The sequence below is a fragment of the Meriones unguiculatus genome, chromosome 18, assembly GCF_030254825.1.
Source record: "Meriones unguiculatus strain TT.TT164.6M chromosome 18, Bangor_MerUng_6.1, whole genome shotgun sequence".
Taxonomy (NCBI): Eukaryota; Metazoa; Chordata; class Mammalia; order Rodentia; family Muridae; genus Meriones; species Meriones unguiculatus.
Window position 1 is genome coordinate 36,588,102 of NC_083365.1, and position 21,956 is coordinate 36,610,057.

The 21,956-nt window shown below is 36.4% G+C and overlaps 1 protein-coding gene across 1 annotated transcript in view; it reads right to left on the minus strand.

The window, feature by feature from the left end:
- The window catches only part of Ccdc73 (coiled-coil domain containing 73), a 76,977-nt gene that overhangs the window by 45,439 nt on the left and 9,582 nt on the right, over positions 1 to 21,956 (minus strand). Inside the window, exons 3-8 of the mRNA XM_021646363.2 lie at positions 18,806 to 18,877; positions 17,006 to 17,041; positions 15,431 to 15,505; positions 8,278 to 8,316; positions 617 to 752; positions 303 to 382 (exon numbers count right to left, since the gene is read on the minus strand). Of these exons, the coding sequence (XP_021502038.1) occupies positions 303 to 382; positions 617 to 752; positions 8,278 to 8,316; positions 15,431 to 15,505; positions 17,006 to 17,041; positions 18,806 to 18,877 (438 nt within the window). The remainder of the gene's footprint in view (positions 1 to 302; positions 383 to 616; positions 753 to 8,277; positions 8,317 to 15,430; positions 15,506 to 17,005; positions 17,042 to 18,805; positions 18,878 to 21,956) is intronic.

Below are 21,956 nucleotides of genomic sequence, written 5' to 3' on the forward strand. Positions count from 1 at the left end.
GCCTGCTCCAGAAGAGGGAATCCAGAGCTGGTAATAGGTTCATTCAGAAAGGCAAACAGGACAGACATCAGAAGAGGGAAAAAACAGGGAACAGGACAGAAGCCTACCACAAAGGGCCTCTGAAAGACTCTAACCAGCCAGGTATTAAAGCACATGCTAGAATCATACTTAACACTTATGAATTTATATTCTGCTATCACCAAAAAAAATACTCAACTGATTATTTTCTAGTAATAATCCATAATATCTGATAATACCAATTATTTTAGACTATAGTTTTTTGCTTAACATGTCACTCATACCTTCTTTAAACTCTGTATTTCAGATTCTTGTTTTTCATTTAAGGAGGAGAGTCTTTTGTTTAACTGTATTGCTTCTTGTACTATAACATAAAAATATTAGAGATGGATAATATAACTTGTATATTTCAAAGATAATATCACTAATATGGACAAGAAAACAGTCCCAATGCAATGTATAATTCTAGCTTAATTTAATATTCACTAAACTATCATTTATTATTACTAGTATCAGGTAAGTTCAATTTACTAATAATAAGGAAGTCCACTTAAACATTACACATTAAACATAAAAGTTTAGATAAAATAGCACCTACCATTTTGTTCTAACTTTACATGATTCTCTCTCACCAATCCAAACTGATTTGTTACTGTAGCATAAGATTTTTCAATTTCATTCAGTTGCTTGTGATAATCTTCTTTAGCTAGATGGTGCAAATGAGCCTTTTGTTCCTATTTAAAGAATAATTTTAAAGTTATACACATAGAATAAACACACATACATGTATAGTAATTTCTGATAACTGTCTGCTGACTTCCATGTGCATGTCACGGTACATGTATATATATAGACACAATCATAAAAAATAATTTTAAAATAGAATGACAAGGAACCAGACAGATAACTCAGCAGGTAAAGGTACTTGCCACCCTCCTGATGAATTGTTTAATCTCCAGGACCCACATGGGAAGAAAAAGAGAACCAACTCTCAGAAGTTTTCCTCTGACCTCTCAGTAAGCACATGCTCCATTCCACCCCATCCCACACACATGAAGTAAGAACGTAATAAAAATGGAATGACAGGGACCAAGAACAATACTTTGCAGTGAGAGGGAGATAATGTAATATCATAGAAAATGTAGAAGAATTTCAATCCAGCAATATGGATGCCCTGAGCACATCCAAAGACTTTCTAGGTCTATATGATCTGGCTGGAATGCAGAACCTTCATATTCATACATGCTTTTAATCCCAAACAATGAAGGTAAAGTCAAGTTTGTAGAAGGAAGCAGCTGTGGTTAAAAGTCTAATTGAGAGGCAGACAAAGTAAAGAATCAGAGAAGGATTTGACAGAATAGGATATGCCCAACTCTCATGAGAACAGCAGGGGAAAGAGAGGCAATTTAAGGGACAGCAGCACAGAAAGAGGAGGCAGTTTTACCAGGACAGTTACAGAGAGACAGGTTACAAAGCTTGAACAAGCTAGACACAGGTGAAGACAGAATGAGCCACAGAATGAGAAGGAGCCAGAAGATTAGAAAGTAGTATGCCAAAGTTAGTATGCCAAAGTTAGTATGAGGCCAAGCAGAGAAATTCAGTCAGAAACTGAGAGAAGCCATATTGAATCAGTTAGCTTGGAGAGAAATTTGAGCCAGAACTGGCTGAGTTGAACCAGCCAGTGGGAGTTCATAAAGAGCTAGAAAGGGTGAGCTTACTCAGCAGTAAGTCCCAGAGGCTGAGAACATTCTAGTACCTGATTAGATTGTATGGAGGTTGGAGTCTTAGGCCTTGGTTAGCAGACAAAGACAGTAAAGCTTCTGAAGTGACAACTAAGTCAGGAGAATAAAAGTTACTTTTGCATCAGTAGCTCTCCTATATACAAAAGATAGCACTCCTGTATACAAAAGACAAGTGGGCTGAGAAAGAAAGTAGGGAAACAACACCCTTCACAATAGCCACAAAGGACACAAAGTACTTTGGTGTAACTCTAACCAAGCAAGTCAAAGGCTTGTATGAAAAAAAACTTTCAGTCTCTGAAGAAAGAAATAGGAGAAGATAACAGAATATAGAAAGCTCTCCCATGCTCATGGCTTGGCAGGATTAACACAGTAAAAATGGCCATCTTACCAAAAGTAATCTACAGATTCAATGCAATTCCCATCAAATTACCAACACAATTCTCTACCTTGACCTTGACCTTGAAAGAAAAATTCTCAATTTCATATGGAATAACAAGAAACCCAGAATCACTAAAACAATCTTCTACAATAAAAGATCATCTGGAGGTATCTCGCAAGCTGTACCAGAGAGGAACAGTAATAAAAACTGCATAGAAATGGTACTGGCATAGAAACAGAATGGTGGATCAGTGGAATCCAATAGAAGACCCAGAAATAAACCCACACACTTATGGACACCTGAGTTTTGACAAAAATGCCAAAACCATACAATGGAAAAAAGACAGCATCTTCAACAAATGGTGCTGGTCTAACTGGATGTCTACATGTAGAAAAATGCAAATAGGTACATACTTATCACCCTGCACAAAACTAAAATCCAAGTGGATCAAAGACCTCAAAATAAAAACAGATACACTAAACCTGTTAGAAGAAAAAGTGGGGAAGAGCCTTGAACTCATGAGCACAGGAGACAACTTCCTGAACAGAACACCAACAGCACAGGCTCTAAGAGCAACAATCAATAAATGGGACCTGAAAAGCCTCTGTAAAGCAAAGGACATTGTCATCAGAACAAAATGACAGTCTACAGACTGGGAAACAATCTTCACCAACCCTATTTCTGACAGAGGTCTAATATCCCAAATATATACAGAACTTAAGAACTTAAACAGCAACAAATCAAATAACCCAATTAAAAAGTGGGGTACAGAGATAAACAGAGAATTCTCAATAGAGGAACATCAAATAGCAGAGGAACACTTCAAGAAATGCTCAACATCCTTAGACATCAGGGAAATGCAAATCAAAACAACCCTGAGATTTCTTAAAATGGCTAAGATCAAAAACTCAAGTGACAACACATGCTGGAGAGGATGTGGAGAAAGAAGAATCCTACTCCATTGGTGGTGGGAATGTAAACTTGTACAACCACTTTGGAAATCAATCTGGCACCTTCTCAGACAATTAGGAATAGCTCTTCCTCAAGATCCAGCTATACCACTCCTAGGCATGTATCCAAAAGATGCTCAAGTATACAACATGGACATTTGCTCAACCATGTTCATAGCAGCTTTATTTGTAATTGCCAGAAGCTGGAAACAACCCAAATGCCCCTCAATTGAGGAATGAGGGGCAGAAATTGTGGTACATTTACACAATGGAATACTACTTATCAATTAAAAACAAGGAAATCATGAAATTTGCAGGCAAATGGTAGGAACTAGAAAAGATCATCCTGAGTGAGGTATCCCAGAAGCAGAAAGACACACATGGTATATACTCACTTATAAGTGGATATTAAACATATAATATAGAATAGTCATACTAAAATCTGTACACCTAAGGAAGCTAAGCAAGAAGGATGAACCTGGTTAGATGCTCAATCCTCATTCAGAAAGGCAAACAGGATGGACATCAGAAAAGGGAGAAAACAGAACAGGACAGGATCCTACCACAGAGGGCCTCTGAAAGACTCTACCCAGCAGGGTACCAAAGCATATGCTGAGACTCATAGCCAAACTTTGGGCAGAGTGCAGCGAAACTTATGAAAGAAGGGAGAGATAGAAAGACCTGGAGAGCACAGGAGCTCCACAAGGAAAGTAACAGAACCAAGAAATCTGGGCAGAGGGGTCTTTTGTGAGACTGATACTTGAACCAAGGACCATGCACAGAGATAACCTAGAACCGCTGCACAGATGTAGCCCATGACAACTCAGTGTCCAAGAGGGTTCCCCAATAATAGGAACAGGGACTGTCTCTGACATGAACTCATGGGCTGGCTCTCTGATCACCTCCACCTGAGGGGGGAGCAGCCTTACCAGGCTACAGAAGAAGACAGTGAAGCCAGTCCTGATGAGACCTGATAGGCTAGGGTCAGATGGAAGAGGAGGAGAACCTCCTCTATCATTGGATTGGGAGGGAGTGGAGGAGGGGGCTACAGCTGGGATACAAAGTGAATAAATTGTAATTAATAATAATAAAATAAAAATTAATATCAAAAGTTGCAGTTACAAAAAAGTCTACAATAAGTCTCATGTTCATAGTAGCTATATTCGTAATAACCAGAAACAGAAGAATGGATAAAGAAACTGGTACATTTATACAATGGAATACTACTCAGCCATTAAAAACATGAGACATAATTAGTAAAAGTTGTATCGTACTCAGAAGGGTTAATTTATATAAATTTGTATCTATCTAAGTAGTTACTATTAGCAATTACTAAACAATAGAAAATAATGAACCATATTTAAGTTCCTCACTTTAGAGAATTACTAATTCTTAGCAGATATATAAAAATCTAAAAAACAATACTGTTCAGACACACCACCATTGAGACATGCCCAGCATGTCTAAGCCTTACTGCCTAATAACTGCAGCCATTTAGTTTTAAGTCTACATTTTGATCATAAGATGAAATTCAGTTCAGGTTCTCAGGTTCTGCCTGCCTGAGAACTTGAACACCCTTTTACTTACAATTCAATTCGATACTTGTTGAATGTTCTGCTTGAATTAATGATATATGTTCTCCTTAAACAAAACCACAATACCCTGCTATGTTCCTTTCTCCAAAAACGATGAGAAGCTGGAAAGTCCACAAGCCTATATCCTAGCCAATCAGCTTAAAATGCTTTGTCTGGCTACCTAAATACACTGTACTTGGAAACGCTTTGTTTAGCTGGTCAAAAGGATGAAATGCTGCTCTCCCCTTGCTTCCCACCTGGTTACCTGGTTACTGTTTTTCAGATAAAAAGCCTGCGTTAGAAACAGACTGGCTTCACAGTCTGGCTCCTGAGTCCAGACTGTCCCTGACCAATCAGTCTTTGTCCAGTAAGTAATAAACTCACATCAGGCTGAGTCTGCTGCTCCTGTGGTCAATGCTCAACTACTCCTGAACCACAACAAATAGCACTATGTTCTAATGGAATCTTTTCAAGTCAAGAAAAATTTCAGCTTAAATCCATACTTACCTAGCCTTTAAGAGAACACTGTCTATTACATATTAATTTATTATCTCATAATAAAATCCTTAACCTTTCAGTTAAAAAGTATTAAACAGGTAGTCAACAGCTACAAAAGTCAGTAATCCTGTCAGTGAAAAGTATAACAAAGTTTGGAGATTCCTTTCACAGGCAATCCCTAGTCATCGAGCTCCATATACTTTAAACTGTTATATACTTATTCCAAAAGTCCTTTGCTTGAGACCAAAGTAGAATCCAAGAAAAATAAAGTTTCATTAATTTGATTGCTATAATTCTGCTTTTCAGATACTGCAGCCTATTCAATGGTCATGATAAATACTATTCAGACTTCTAAATGCCATGGGCACCTATAGCTGTGGGCACCAGGCATGCACAATGTGCACAGACGCAAAGATAGGCCAACAATATAAACTAAAACATTTTGTTCTAAAAGAATGCTGTCACTCTGAGTTACATCAAAACCTTTAGCATGGAAACTTTGTTTTAATTTGACAAAGAAAAAGACATCTTTCCTCAAAAGAAAGTAATATACTTTCCTTTAAGAGAAGGCAAACTTGGCTTAAAGGTCATTAGACACTGTTTTACTTCATTAAGCAGACAGCAGTTATAGCTGTGACAGTTATCTGTAACTTTAATTATGCACAATATCAGCTACTTGGTATCCACTGGATACAATAGGATTTTCCTCAGTGGCTAACTCATAGTAATGGCTAATTTGATGTTTCCAATTTGCCCTAGAGTATATCTTGTTACATACTTATTGGTAATGACCATGATTTTTCCAACGTGAGAGAGACAGAAAAATATTTTGATTCATGATGTGTTCATTTCTGTAGGGCATATCTCTACCTTTATAATACATCTTTATAAGGAAGTCAATTTCTTGAACTCCCTGTAGACTGGCATTTACTAGGAGTTAAGTGCTCACCTCTAGAGAGGCATTAACATCCTTAAAATGTATTAACACTATTTTAAAATTATTTCTTTTAGGACCCTCTGCTACAAGTTCTACAAGTTTTCTCTGGACACGACTGGATGTCTATATTGTTTCCTGACTTGCCCATAGTGCTAAAGAACATAGAAGATAGTATACTGCTTTCATAAAATAAGATTTTGAATCTTAAAAAGTCATGTGAATTATATAAGAATAATAGAATAATAAATTAAGAATTATGAAACACTGGTGGGAGTGCAAACTTGTACTTTGGAAATCAATCTGGCACTTTCTCAGAAATCTAGGAATAGCCAAACCTCAAGACCCAGTTATACCACTCCTGGGCATATACCCAAAAGATGTTCTACCATTCAACAAGGACATCTGCTCAACCATGTTCATAGTAGCTATATTTATAATAACCAGAAACTGGAAACAACCTAGATGTCCCTCAACCGAAGAACGGATAAAGAACTGTGGTACATTTATACAATGGAATACTACTCAGCCATTAAAAACAAGGAAATCATGAAATCATGAACTAGAAAAGATCTTCCTGAATGAGCTAACACAGACCCAGAAAGACACAGATGGTATATACTCACTTACAAGAGGATTTTAGTCATATAGTACAGGATAGACATACTACAATGCACAGACCCCAAGAAATAAGTCTGATGGACATCTTGGGCTTCATGTTGGCCCACTAGTTAGGGGAGTGAGGAATATCTCTGCCATGGACTATGTTGCCTGCTTTTTGATCACTTCCTCTGATGGGACTTCCCTACACAACCACAAGGGAGGAAGACAAACTCAGTCCTCATGTGAATAGATGAGCTATGGTGTCTGGGAAGGGGGGACTCCCCTATTCTGAAAAACAGGGGAGAAGGAGGGTGGGACTTGGAGGAGAGGAGGGAGGGACCTATGACCAAGATGTATATTGAATTAATTAAAAAGGAAGTATAAGAAAAATATATAAAAGAATGTTTAGGAAATACGATTTTTAACTTTTACATAAAAATACTGCTCATGAATGGACATAAAATGTTATACTTCATATATAAAATAATTTTAATCAAAAGTGATACAATGCTTTCAACTATCAGGAAAAATGTGACTTATTCATACTGACAAAAAAACTTGGAGATATTTCCATTTTTTTTAAAGATTATCAGTATCTGTTTAATGAAATTTTAAACTGGAATAAAATAAAACACATTTTATGTGGCCTTTGGTCCTTCACTTGTAGCCTTATCTCCCAGGTCAAAGGGCACATTATTCAATTTCTCTATATTTTGTGTAAAACCACTGTAGCGTTGAAGATGACTTTCAGCACAAATGTCATGGTACTTACAGCTAAACTGGAATCTAGTTTTTCAGCTTCTTAATTAAAATCAGTTTAAAATCGTCTGACAATATTATCTTTATTCTCTCCAGCTGAATAGAAATAGAATTTCACATCTTTTATTTAATTGAGCCTACCAATCTTTCTATGAGCTCTCTCATTTTTAACACCTCAAAACAATTTCAAGAAGCAAAATATTTAACATGATGTTAAATGTTATACCAACAATCTTCATTTCTTATCTACGTGATAGCCAAAGTATATTCAAAATTTAATTTTACTTGCTTTACAGTAAAGATTAGAATAATACAGTAAGATTAGAATAGCATAAGCCCACCCAAGAAGCCTTTTTAAGATTTAAGTAAATACAGTGAGAATTCTGTTCAACTAAAACCACATTCACACATTCTGAATCAAATACAGTCACAAGGAAGAATATTAAAATAAGAATTCCATGAAATGTTATTCTGTAAAATAAATAGTAATCTTTATTTGCATAGAAATAAAAATAACAGAAATATTTACTTGACTAATAATGAGTACCATATTCTAAATATAGAACAATAAAAGATGGACACTACCCTGTATTTTATTTCTTTTGCAATATGGAAATATTGAGAAATCTGCAAATAATTTTGTAAAATTTGTCTAAGCTGAAATTGTGGCAGGTCTTTAAACTGTAACAATATCCAGTAGCAACTACTCTGGGTTTTGTTGTTTTGTTTTGTTTTTTCACTAAAAGTTTCAACTTATATTACAATATTTCTACGAATGTTATGTACTAACCCAAGTGGTAAAAATACATAATTTTCTTACCATTTCACCCACTTTCTTCTGTAAAGAATACTGAGAAACCTTGAAAAGCAGAGAAAAATATTATTAAAATTCTTTACTATGTGTTTCTTCTGACATCAAAACTTCTACCTTTATCTTCTATTACAATATTTACGGATTTTTTTACAGTAACTCTCTTTCTTACAACATCAGTACATTCAAGCCAGTATGGTATCTTGCGCCTACAATCCTAGCCCTTGGAAGGAAAGCTGAGACCAACACAGTTAAGATCCTGTCTCAAAAAAATACATTCGTTGCCTTTTTACCACATATTTACATGTGCTCCTAGAACACAGAAGAGATAAAACAGATCCCTGGCCGTTAACAGTGAATTTTCAGGTGCAGCAGTAGCAGACAGTAAGTATAAGAATTATACCACATTAAAAAATAGTAACTACTTCAAACAAATCGAGTCCAGTCGTGTTTGATATGTCACAAATAAACACAGGAATAAAAGCCATTTTGAGCCTCGATGAGTCCCGAATACCTTCGTACTTCCAGGGCTTCCCGTGGACTATGACAGCAATAGATATTCTCTTCTGTAGGACTCTTATAACTCACATGGCCATAGAAAACACAGTATTCCAACATTTGACTTCACTGGAGTTTACCTAATCCCTCTCGTGTTTATACATTTACCTAGTTTCCAGCTTGTACCACTGTGAAATATTGTGGAATATGCTTACATTTGAATTTTATAGTTAATAATTTTAGTAGACTACATTTCAAAAAGCAGATTTCTTAAGGTTTGTTCTCTTAAAAAAAAATTACAGAGCTACTTTTAATACTCTGGACTGAGAAGGGGTCAGCCCCTCACTCTCAGGAACGGCCCAGTGAAAGAGAAGCTACCTGAACGAAAGGAAGCACAAAAGAGAGCCGCTGCGGACTCCTGGCAAAGGGAATGCCACCAGTGCTGGGACCTTTGAGCACTACAGGAAGAAGCTGGCATTTGGTGGACGTGGTACCATGCACACAGGCGAAGGGCGCAAAGCTGCTCACGTTCCATGTCTTCCTCATTTGCCTTTTCCTGCTCCTGCTGCATGCTCTCCAAATCCCTGGGGCTAGGGATGATGGGCACACTGTTTCTTGCCCTTCATCTTTTTTTCATATTTTTCTGGCAGGCTAGCTCACACTGGATACATTTTTGTCTTTAAAAAATGTCACTTAGTCCTCTAGAAGAGCTGACCAAGTTAAACTGTAACCAGTCATGTATGAATTCTCATTTTCTTCAATATACTTACATTTGTTAAACTTTCAGAAAAATAAAATAACTGCTTCACATTCAGTGTGAAATAAATGCCTTAGCCAGCTGCCATAACCTCAACAGAATAGGTTATGTGTAAGTCACTTCTTCAGTAAACACAGAATGTTTGTCCACTGTAAGGAAAGTGCATTAATGTAGGGATTGGGGGTAACAACTGTGAACTCAGGAAAAGCCTGCCCACTTTCCTTGTGAGAAAGAAAAACCATAAGCAATGTATATAAGTTAGAACATATGACATTTAGATATTGATAACTGCTAAAGAAAAATAATCAGGAAAAGCAATTTCACTGCATGGTCAGGAAAGACCTTTGAAACATGAACTTTTAGTTAAACACTAGAAATAGAAGGAAGAATATTTCAACAAGTTCAAAGTACTTAACATGGTCGATAACGTCCTTTTGTTTCTTTATTTCAAAAAATTAGAAAGCTCATGTGGCAAGAACAAAGTAAATGGGAAAAACAGACAAAGATAACTTCAGAGGTGGCAGAATTAAAATCCTTGTTACCCTTGTAATTTGTGGAGGGGTTATATTTGTGCACATTCACTAGGGAGCTTCAAGCAAATAGGCTGATTCTGTTGTAAAGGGATACTCTGATTTAAGTAAGCACAAGGTGGACAGAGATGGCACTGGGAACACATGTTCCAGCCCGCCATTCATACAAATACTGAAGGCATACATTTACTCTGTGTGGCGTTATGATGACATGATGCTGTCATCTGCACAGTTCATGCTTGAGAACTGCGTAAATTACACAAAAATGCATACTGTCTAAAATCCATCATGTACATGTATAAAACTATCAGAGAATAAAAAGCAAAATTTTTAAAGTTGTCAGAAAAAGACAATTATATGTATGTTTCTGAATAAGACTGAAACCTAAACAAAGTAAAAATAATACAAATAATATATAAATAAAATGTGGCACATGAAAGACTGAAAACTATCCCCGTTTCTATAAAGCAGCACACTTTCACCGTGATAATTAGCATACTTAAATCCTCTGCCCAGACCAGAAGAACACCAAGAGGCAACCTCCTGAACACAGTGCCTATGAAAGCACAAAGCCAGTCTTCATCTCTACTGACTGATAGACAGGGTCTCCTAAAGTTAAAAAGTTTATACACAGCAGAGGAAATGATTAACTAAGTTAAGAGACAAGTATACAAAGAACTCAAAAAACTAAATGTCAGAAAATCAAATCATCCATTCAATATAAAATGAACAAACAGTTCTCAAAAGATGAAGTACAAATGGCCAATAAAACACTGAAAATGTTCAATCTTGCTAACTATCAGAGATAACAAATTAAAAGTATATCATCCCACCCCAGTCAGAACAACAGTCCTTTAGAAAACAAATAATTCCAAGAATGGCGGTGTACACTTTATTTTCTGAGACAGGGTTTCTCTGTGTAGCCTTGGCTGTCCTGGACTCACTTTGTAGAACACACATAGTGGTGGTGCATACCCTTAATCCTAGCACTCAGAAGATAGAAGGAAACAGATCTCTGTGAGTTCAAGACCACCACCTGGTCTACACAGCAAGTCCAACTCAGCCACGGTTATACAATGAGACCCTGTCTCAAAAAAAAAAAAAAAAAAAAACTTCCAAAGGCTATTACAAAAGGGAACATTTACACACGACTGGTGTGGAAATCAGTGCCCACCATGTGACTCCACTATAGATATCTTAGGTATCTACCCTGAAAGACCTAAGAAATACGTCAGCATATCATGAAGATGCTCGCACACCAATGTCCACTGCAGCAATTCCATAACAGCTGAGTTACGGAATGAGGCCAGTGTCTACCAACAGAGGACTGAATAAACAGAGTATGATATATATTAAAAGTGGAATTTTTACTCATAAAGAAAAGTTAATTATGTGGTTTGCAGGAAAACTGACCCAACTGGAGATGATCATATGATGTAAATTAAATCAGTCTCAGAAAGACAAACATCATAGGTTCCCTTTCATTTGTAGTTCATGGGTTTTGTATAGATACATAAAATCATGTGTAGATAGGACATCAAAGTAGAAGTGAAACTTGAATAAGAATAATGGGAGGGAAGGAGAACTAAAAGAAACAGATGGAGGCATGGGAAGATGGGCTAATACATCATATACAGAGATGAAAATATGCAAAGAATACAAACCAATGAGCTGTTACTAAATGCAAAGAAAAGTCAGTATGTCAACACAGGAAGTTTATTTTTAACTAGATCTCCAGTTCAAAAATAAAAATTATCCCATGAAAAACTGAAACACTATAACTTGTAGCACAAAGCATATGAAGACCCAATATACATTCCCTGAATGTGTACACAACCAGGGGATTATCTCTTACATTTTGAGATTCAGAAAAAGAAAAGAAGTATCATAAATGAGTTCTGTTGGAAAAGTTACATGACATAATTTCACCAGAACCTGTGCTTCCTGTGAAGAGGGGCAAGCAAGTTAAAATTTATGAACCACATCAAAACCAAAGACCTCCAAGAGGAAACCCCAGAAAGCAGACATTGCAAACAGGAAGACTTGACCCCAATAATTAGAGATAAGAGACAAAAATCTCAAAGATATAAAATTATTTTATATGATTAAAGACATAAAAGATAAAGTAAAAAGCATAGGAAACATATAAGACACTATAAAAGAGGCAGATTTGAAAGTGCACCAAATTGAACTTCTATAAAACAGAAATGCAGTTATAACATAAAAAACTTAATGGATAAGTTATATGACAAATAAAACAGTTGAAAAATTAGTGAACTAGAAGATAAATGTAAAGAAACTACATAAAATACCTCAAGTCCACAGAAAGAGAGAGTGAGAATATAAGGACACACGAGGCAGGCAAAAGTGTACCTTCTAAGAAAATGAAAAGGAGCAAAGATGGAGATTACTGGGGAAGGCAAAACATGAAATTATCTCAGCTTAAAATTTTTAAAAGATAAAAAAGTTAATTTCACATCTCAAAAATACTTAGATTACATAAAATTGGGAGGATGGTAAATATTTTGGTAATAAGAATTATTTTAATTCCACTCAGAGGGCTGTTAGGGCTCTTTTTCAAGATTTTAAAATATGCATTCAGTCTCATGGCAAAACTGAGAGAAAAGTACAAATATCCCATAGATTCCCTTACTCTCACACATGAGTAACCTCCCGACCATTAACATCTCTTTTTCTCCCTCCTTCTCCCCTCCCACACACAAATTATGTGTCTGTTACAATTAAAGAACTTACAATGACACATTATCACTCAACATCCACAGTTTCAACAGGGTTCACTCGTGAACAGTCTATGGGTCTGGACAAATGAAGAATGATACCTAGCCAGCAATATAGCACTACAGAATATTTCCACTATGTCAAGAGTGTTCCATGCTCCCCACACACACTTTGTTTTTTAATAAAGAATATTTAATTTTGTAAGAAACAGTCAAATTGTCTCCACAGCAATGAACATTCCTGTTACTATCCATCCCTGCCAGCACTTACAGAAGGGAACAAGGCAAAAGCCCAGCATAGCTGTTCTTGAGAGGCTCTACCCAGCAGCGGATGGAAGCGGATGCTGAAACTCACAGGCAAACATTGGACTAATCATAGGGAGTCTTGTGGAAAAGTGGGAGGAAGGATAGAAGGATGTGGAGGTGAAAGGAGCACCACAACAGAGCCAACTAACCGGGACCCAGAGGGGCTTGCACCAACCAAGAACCATGAATGGACTGGACCTAGGCCCCCTACACAGATATAGCAGATGGGCAGCTCAGGCTTCATGTGAGTGCCCTAGTAAGAAAGCAGGGGCTGACTCTGACATGGACTCTGTTACCTGCCTTAAGGCAGCCCCTCCCCCCTCCCCGAAGGACTGCCTCACCAGGCTAGAGGGGAAGAGGGTGCTCTCTGTCCTAATGTGACTTAATGAGATGGAGTGAGTAGGTGGGCAAGGAAAAGGGGAGGGAGTATGGAGGAAGAGGGAGGGAGGATAGGACTAGGAAAAGAGTGGGGAGGAGGCTACCATCGGCATGGAAAGTGAATAAATAATGTTTAAAACATAAAAAGAAAAGTGTTGGAGGTTGGACTGATGCTAACTACTGGCCCTCTCTGTAAATCTACCTAAGTCATTACACCTGATTGGCTAATTAAACAGCCTATACCTGGGCAGGGCAGAATCAGGCAGGCGTGGCTAAGGTTCCTGGGCTTTGGAGATCCCTAGAGGAATCATGGAAAAGGAGAGATGGATGGGAAGAGAGGAAGGAGGAGCACACCAGGATGGGTTAGCCTGGAAAACACAGCAAATGGGCTGAGGAAGGACTCCAATAACAGCATGAAAAGGCCCAGATGAAGAATATAAGCAAGTACCATGAGATTATGGATGAAAGGTAGTCCAACTGAGAAGGACTGAGGTGGATGGCATTGGATGGGGACTGGGAAATGGACGGTGAGGATATTGAGACAATGTAAGTGAAATATCTGGCCCGTCCAAGGTAAATAAGGCAATTATATCTAACAGGTGTCTGTGACTTATTATTTGTGACAGAGGGTTAGATAATACTGTCGTGATAATCACAGGGCTAATAAAACAATTATAGCCCAACACCATTGTTTTTATTACAACAACAAAAGGCACAAGCGTTTCATTTCCATGAAGCCCAGTTTCCATCACACGGGTTATGCCTTTGGCATTGTATCTAAAAAGACATCACCAAATCCATCACATGAATGCCCCATTGTTCCAGTATTTGTTGACGAGGGTGTTTTCCACCTTCAATCTAGGTCCTTTTGTGTTATACGTCCTTTGTCTTCCTGATGAAAACATTATTCAAGTAGCTAAGACTTACTTGTGGATTAATACATAAACATACAACCTCCATATTTCTGTTCTCTTTCATCAATGTGATTGGGTGAGGCATAAGACCATTAAGTTTCAATAGTAGAAAAAAGCAAATTACTAAATTATGCCTTCAGATCCGTAAGAATCATTAGTGTCTTACAGGCTATAAAACCAGTAAGTTTAAATTTAGTGAAAAAATAATGAAATGGAGCTATAGCGGTCGCCTATCTCCTTAGGCCCAGTCCAGTTTTATCACATTCTACCCATCCTCTTCATGCTCTTCTTGTTCACTCCTATTAGACATAGTAGATAATGGCGCACTAAACAGAAACAAAACTAGAAAATCGGAAGAGAGTTACTGGGCGGTGTTGACGGGGGGGGGGGATAGGAGGAAAACAGGAAAGACTAGGACAAGAATATATAGGCACATGTATGAAACCATGAAAGAACAAAATTTTCTAATTAAAAAGAAGAACGAACTCAAGGAAATGAACAGGTAAAAATTCTAGTGATAACAGTTCACAGAAAAACAAAAACAGTGTCTTAAAAATACTGACTCAAGCCAAACCCAGTCTCACACTCTCTGCCTAAGGATCGGGATGTACAGCTCCTACCTACTCCTCCAACACCATGTCTACCTGTGTGCCACCACACTCCCCGCCATGATTATAATGAACTAACCTCTAAAACTGTAAGCAAGCCCCCAATTAAATTATTTCTTTTATAAGCACTATCTTGGTCATGGTATAACTTCACAGCAACAGAACTGCAATGAAGACACCTATATTACTGTAACAAGTAATGAAGGCTATTTAAATATACATATACTATATGCATATGTGTGTTCTACTTAATATATGTACATGCTTTTTAAAATACAATATATATCAAACAAAATTCAAATTTCAAAGTATAATACCCAGGCAAAAGGATTATGTAATATAAATATTATTATGTTTGCTAGACAGGTTGAATGGTGTTTTGTTGACACAATGCTAAAATAGAAAATTGATTTTAAACAGCAAGTCACTTTACCTGCAATGTTTTTAATGTTTCCTTCAATCCTTCTATTTCTTTTTCTTTGATTTCTGTAGCAAGTTTGTATTTTCCCTTTCAGGTAAGAAAAATAACACTTTAATACTTTATTTTTAGTATAAATATAAAAGAAGAAAATAGAAAAAGTCACCTCACAGACTTTAAACATATGTCTACATGAAAAATTATATTTCTAATGAAGATTTCTTTATTTATATCAAAATAATGCAATAACTTTTATATAATTATAATTATAAAAATAATTTAACTATGATGCTTCGATTTATAAGAACACTTCTAGGAAAACTTACAGATATTATATGATTATTAAATTCTTAGATAGAATATGGAATTATTGTTCAGAATTTACGAGGAGTCTAAAAGCTCCTCTATAAACACCAAAACCTCAGCAAGTTTCTACAAAATGTCAGTGTTTACACATAAGCTACACACATTCTCTTACATGCTTCAAATTATCTCCAGCTTACTTTTAATACTTAATAGAAAATAAACTCTATATAAACAGTTGTTGTAAAATACTGGTTATGGACTGATATCAAGAATAAAATGTATGTATCCAGCATAGAGACAGTTTTCCTAAACTAGTATCTTTAATTAGTAGCAAATTGATCCACACATGCAAAACTGAATGCAGAAGGTCAAATGTTTTCTAATTAATAATGCATAGGTAAATTTGTATCATGAATATAAAGGGAGAATTTCCTTTAAAATTTCTAGCTTAAGAGTATATCTATAGGGCTGGAGAGATGGCTCAAGGTTAAGAACAGTGGTTGCTCTTCCAGAGGTCCTGAATTCAATTCTTAGCAATCACATGATGGTTCACAACCATCGATAATGAGATCTGGTGCCCTCTTCTGGCCTGCAGGAAGAACACTGTGTACTTAATAAATTAATAAATAAATTTTTAAAGTCTATAAATTAAGATTGTAAATTCTGTGTCCACTGTCATAATAGACATGTTAACTATGTTAGCATGAGAAAATATTTAGTGCCAGTTAAGTGTATGATTTGTTGGAAGTCATGTCTCCTAACTGGCTGGCAACCAGATGCAAGTCATCTCAAGAGTTTTACATTTAACGCACGTGCTCACACTGAAAAGGCTCTAGAGCAGTGGTTCTCCACCTTCCTAATGCTGCAATCCTTTAATGCAGTTACTCATGTTATGGTGACCCCAACCATAACATTATTTCATTGCTAGTTCATTTTGCTACTATTTTGAATCGTAATGTAGATAATAACATGCAGGCTATGTGATATGCGACCCCCAGGTTGAAAACCGCTGCACTAGAACATGGGGCAGCTCACAGAAGGGAGCACTGCAGAAGAAAAGAATTTCAATTTGGGTGCTGAAGAAGCCTGATATCTAGCCCCTGTTTTACCATCTAAAGTCACAAAGGTCAAGTAACAAGATTTACCTGAGGTTCTTTCTGCTTGTAAGATTTCAATCAACCAACATTCTCCATTATTTTATTACCAACACTTACTTCTATTATAGTGAACAATGATGATAAATTCATTTAAATATATTTTGTTATTTTAAAAATTAATAGCTACCTTTTCTTCTTCCAAGGCATACATCTTCATTTGTAGCTGATAAGTTTTAAAATCAAAATACAGGTAAGTAAACTGTTAACAGTGATTTTTGCTGATCAGTAAGAATATGAAAGCATCTTATACTTCTATGTTGAATTTATACAATTTGAACATGTTCTCGAATTCAGAAAATAGAAGTATATGAAACAGAAGGAAAGGCAATCACAAAAGCACTTAAATAACTAAATCACTTAAACACCAATTATTCCTTTGAAGTGTGATTTAACCATCTAAAAATCTTAAATATCTGAAATATTTTACTATCTACTTTTAAGCAATAGCATCTATCATTTTCTAAAGTTATAATTTTATGAAATCACAGCATTTGTATTTGCATGAGCAGTACTTACATCCTGAGTTTGCTTAAATATTACAATAATGAAATAAAAATGACCTTCATTTAAAAAATACTGTTTTAAAACAGCAAAATGAAAGTGAATATGTCAATAGAAAAAATAAAATATTCTAATCAGCATTAAGGACTTTAGCAAAATTGTCAGTATTTTTTTTTTTAGAAACATCCCTATCTCTTTTTCACACTCTTCATTTACATTCAACAGTTCTTCACTTAAAAATAAACATAGCTTTGAATGCAGCACAGTGATAAAGAACTTTTCAGCCATGTGCAATCAAGTTCTAGTGCTGTAAAATAAACAAGCTTGAGATTCTGAAGATGTCTCCTGGACCCTGTTCTTATGTGCTCTGTCTCTTGTGATGGCAGAGACAGAGGCTTTGCAATCTAGCAAACACTGTACACTTGGGCTTCTGCTTCCTTACCCTTCAATTAAAACTTGTAACTTTGGTTAGACTTATTTCAAATGAAAAGAAGAAAGCATGTCATCCCAAGATGTAAATTATCACTAACCTCAACCAACTAGTAATGTGTTTCTTTTTCCCCACACACAGTTGTATGAAAATTAAGACAAAAAAGAGGAAAGAAAAAATGAGGACAGTGAGATATAAAGAAAAACTTCAAAAAAAAAAAAAAGAAGAAGAAAGAAAAAAGAAAAACTTCCAAAGGATACTGTATCTGAGTGCATTTTCCTAAGCTAACATTTTCTAAGGTATAGAGATAAAGCTGAGAAAGTTAAAGATGATGAAATTCAAATTAAGGAGGTTATAACTAATTTCTTTAAAATATTTTGGTTTTATCTTCTTTATTTTTCATTTATTCTGGTAGTTGCTATTTGTGGAGGCTTCAGCAGACAGCAAATAAGGATCACCTCTCCTCTCCCTCCTTTATATCTTCTTTCTGTTGGGTTTTTTGAGACAGGGTCTCTCTTTGTATCCCTAGCTGGCCTAGAACGAGCAATATAGACCAGGCTGGCCCTAAACTCAAAGAGATTCATCTGCTTCTACCTCCAAGATTAAAGGCATGTGACACCACGCCTGGCTTCACATCTTCCTCTTAATATTTTAATTACTGGCAAGTTAACTCATGAACCATGCATGATTCAACAAACTGAGTTTGGTAAAGGGGCAGCATGGGAATCATGTAAAAGGTAGGACAATGGCACACTTTTACAAAAGAAAGAGGGTGAATGAGCACATATCAGAATTACTTAGGACAGATCCATTACCAAGAAAACATTTTTTCCAAATTTATCTATACTACCATGAGTTATAATAAAAATAATTTTATTTCCTGCTTTCCATAATATTCTCATTTTTGTTTTCTGTGTGTTCACAGAATAGTTTGTCATAACACAGCAGAAAGAAAAATACAGTTTTCTATTGCAGTTAGTCTATCATGAAAATCACCTGATTTTTAAACACTCCCATTGCTTCTTTGTGTTGCTTTATTAATGACTCCTTTTGATTCTGAAGAGTCTCCTATTTTTAAAATATAAGAAAAAAATTATGAGAAGGTAAAACAAAGTCTAGTAAGCTTTTTATTTTAAATCTCAATTTGGTTTACAATTAAAATAAGTTAAGAACAAAAGGCTGGGGAGATGTCTCAGTGGTTTAGAGCACTTGCTGCTCTTACAGAGGACCTGGCTCAGCATCCACATGGCAGCTCAAACCATTAGTAACCCCAGTTCCAGAGAATCAGAAGCCTCTCTTCTGACTTCTGTGGGCACTGGGCTTGCACATAATCAACATATGTACACGAACAATTATATAAAGACATTCATTAGATAGATAGATAGATAGATAGATAGATAGATAGATAGACAGATAGATGAAAATATTGTAAAACATTTATTTCTATTTATTCTCTTGAAATATGATTTTAAACAATTTAATTATCTTTTGGTCATAGAATTATATACAAATTTTGTTTTCACTTGCTTCTTTATAATAAAAATATATTGCTTTTTAAATTTTTAGACACTAGATATAGCTGGCTCCAAAGCTTTCTACAATGCCAAGCTAGCCATGATAAGGCACACCTGTTATCATAGCACAGGAGGTAAAGATTAATTCAAGGCCCACCTTGGTTACACAGAAGGTTCAAAGTTAGCCTGAACTACATGAGACACTGTCTCAAGAAAAGAAAGAGAGAGGAAGGAAGGAAGGAAGGAAGGAAGGAAGGAAGGAAGGAAGGAAGGAGGGAGGGAGGGAGGGAGGGAGGGAGGGAGGGAAAGGAAGGAAGGAAGGAAGGAAGGAAGGAAGGAAGGAAGGAAGGAAGGAAGGAAGGAAGGAAGGAAGGAAGGAAGGAAGGGAAAGAAAGAAAGAAAGAAAGAAAGAAAGAAAGAAAGAAAGAAAGAAAGAAAGAAAGAAAGAAGGAAAGAAAGAAAGAAGGAAAGAAAGAGGGAAAGAAAGAGGGAAAGAGGGAAAGAGGGAAGGAGAAATGAAGGAAGGGGAAGAGAGGGAGAGAAAAAAATCTAATTAAATTTATTTAAAATTAACAACCCTAGTTCACAAGAAGAATTGTAGTCTTGGGGCTAGAATTTTCTTTTTTTGGGGGGGGCTAGAATTTTCAAAGGCAATTTTATTACCTAGCAAACATGGTCAATGACATTTACTTCTTTAGGTTCTTTAGGTTCACCAAACTATATCTATATTTTGTAAAACCAAAGCGCAGCAAAGAATTTCGCTTTTCTTTTTCCCTCTTCTCTCTTTCTCTTTCTTTCTCTCTCTCTCTCTCTCTCTCTCTCTCTCTCTCTCTCTCTCTCTCTCTCTGTGTGTGTGTGTGTGTGTGTGGTGTATTCTGAGTAGGAGCCTACCATGTGTCAGAAAGGCAAGTGTTCCCTGCTTTGTTTCTAGGAACTGTCCAGTCTCCACCTCCCAACTTCCCTGTAGCAGCACTGGAATCACAGGCATATGCCATCTCATCTGGTTTTTAGACAGGTTCTGAGACTCCCAACTCAGGCTCTCACTCATGCACAGCAAGTGCTTTACCCACTGGGCCATTTCCCCTGTCCCAGGCTTCTGTTTTTTTAATTGCACATGTATGATCCCATTTCTCACCTATCCTTTTTTTTTGGGGGGGGAGGGGAGAAGCTGTATGTCTGATTATTTGCACTCAGTACTTAATTTTCAGTATTTACTATTTTAAACAAAGTTAAGGGGCTAGGACACCTGCTGTTAGATACTGTCTTCTAGATGTGACGGAAAAGCTGTACCCATTAAATTTCAACAGTGTGGTTGCCTAAACAAGCCCTGCATAATGACCACACCAGTTGACACACCAATGTAAATGGAGGAAATTTTGTAATGGCTGCTGAGGGTGGAAGAACTAGGTGTCTTCAGGGATAAATTCCCTGATAGGTTATTCAATCCCAAGGGGTCACACTAAACACATTTATGAGCAAATATATGAGCGACACTGACTGGACTCAGTAACAGTAATAAAGAAGAAGTCATGAATTTAAGAAGGAATGAAGGGACATGGAAAAAGCTGGATTAGAAGAGAGGGGAGGAATAGAAGTTGTGATATATAGTACTTAGGTATGAATTTCCCCTTGTTTCCTTGCTTCTGTCTTCACCTCACTTTCCAGTCTTTGTTATTAATTTTTTTGTGGGTTCCAACATTTTGGATATTATGGGGAGCTACTTAACACAAATCTAATTTGTACTCTTTCCCTCACATCTCACCACACCCCAGCTGTATGAAATGGTAAGCCAGGACTTGCTTCTCATTGCCGTATCAGCAGCTGGCATATGCTCTCCAACCAGTGGGCCAAGCCTTGTGAGAACCTCATGCAGTTACCACAACTGTTCTGAATTCAAAATGGCAACAGCCATGTCATGCTTGGAGCACAGCTTTTCACAACACACAATCATACACACACAATCATTCCACTTCTATATACTATTCATTTTATATTCATAAATATACATACACTGGTATTTATTATATGTATCTAAGGACTTAAATGTACTATAGTTTTAAATAAAAATGGATCAGCTGAGTGTGATGATGCACACTTGTAGTCCTAGCACTGAGAGGCAGAAGCAAGATCTCTGTGGTGTACACAGCAAGTTCCAGGTCAATCAGGGCTACACAGTTAGACCCAGCCTCAAAAAAAAAAAAAAAAAAAAAAAAAAAGGAAAGGAAGGGAAAGGAAAATCAAATATACTAATGTAAAAGAGGCTGCACAGAGATCAAGAAATATTTTTATGATAAGAAACTTCTATATACAATATAGCTCTTTGAAAACTATAATATATTATTGCTCATATAGCAACTATTTAAAAGACTGCTAGTCCTTATAATTCAACAGTGGAGAAATCCTGACAATCTAGTCCCTGGGCAATGACTATGACAGAAGCTGACTGGTTAGACACTCTCCCTAGGTTAAATCTAGGCCTAACTTTTTTAACAGGTAAGTTTTCAAACTGAAATAGAAAAAATGTCAGGGATGCTACAGCAGTCTCCACTGATCTCTATATTATGATTCCTTAACAGGTAAGCTAACCAAGATGACAGAACATATCTTATGCTGCAAAGCTTGCCCTTATCATC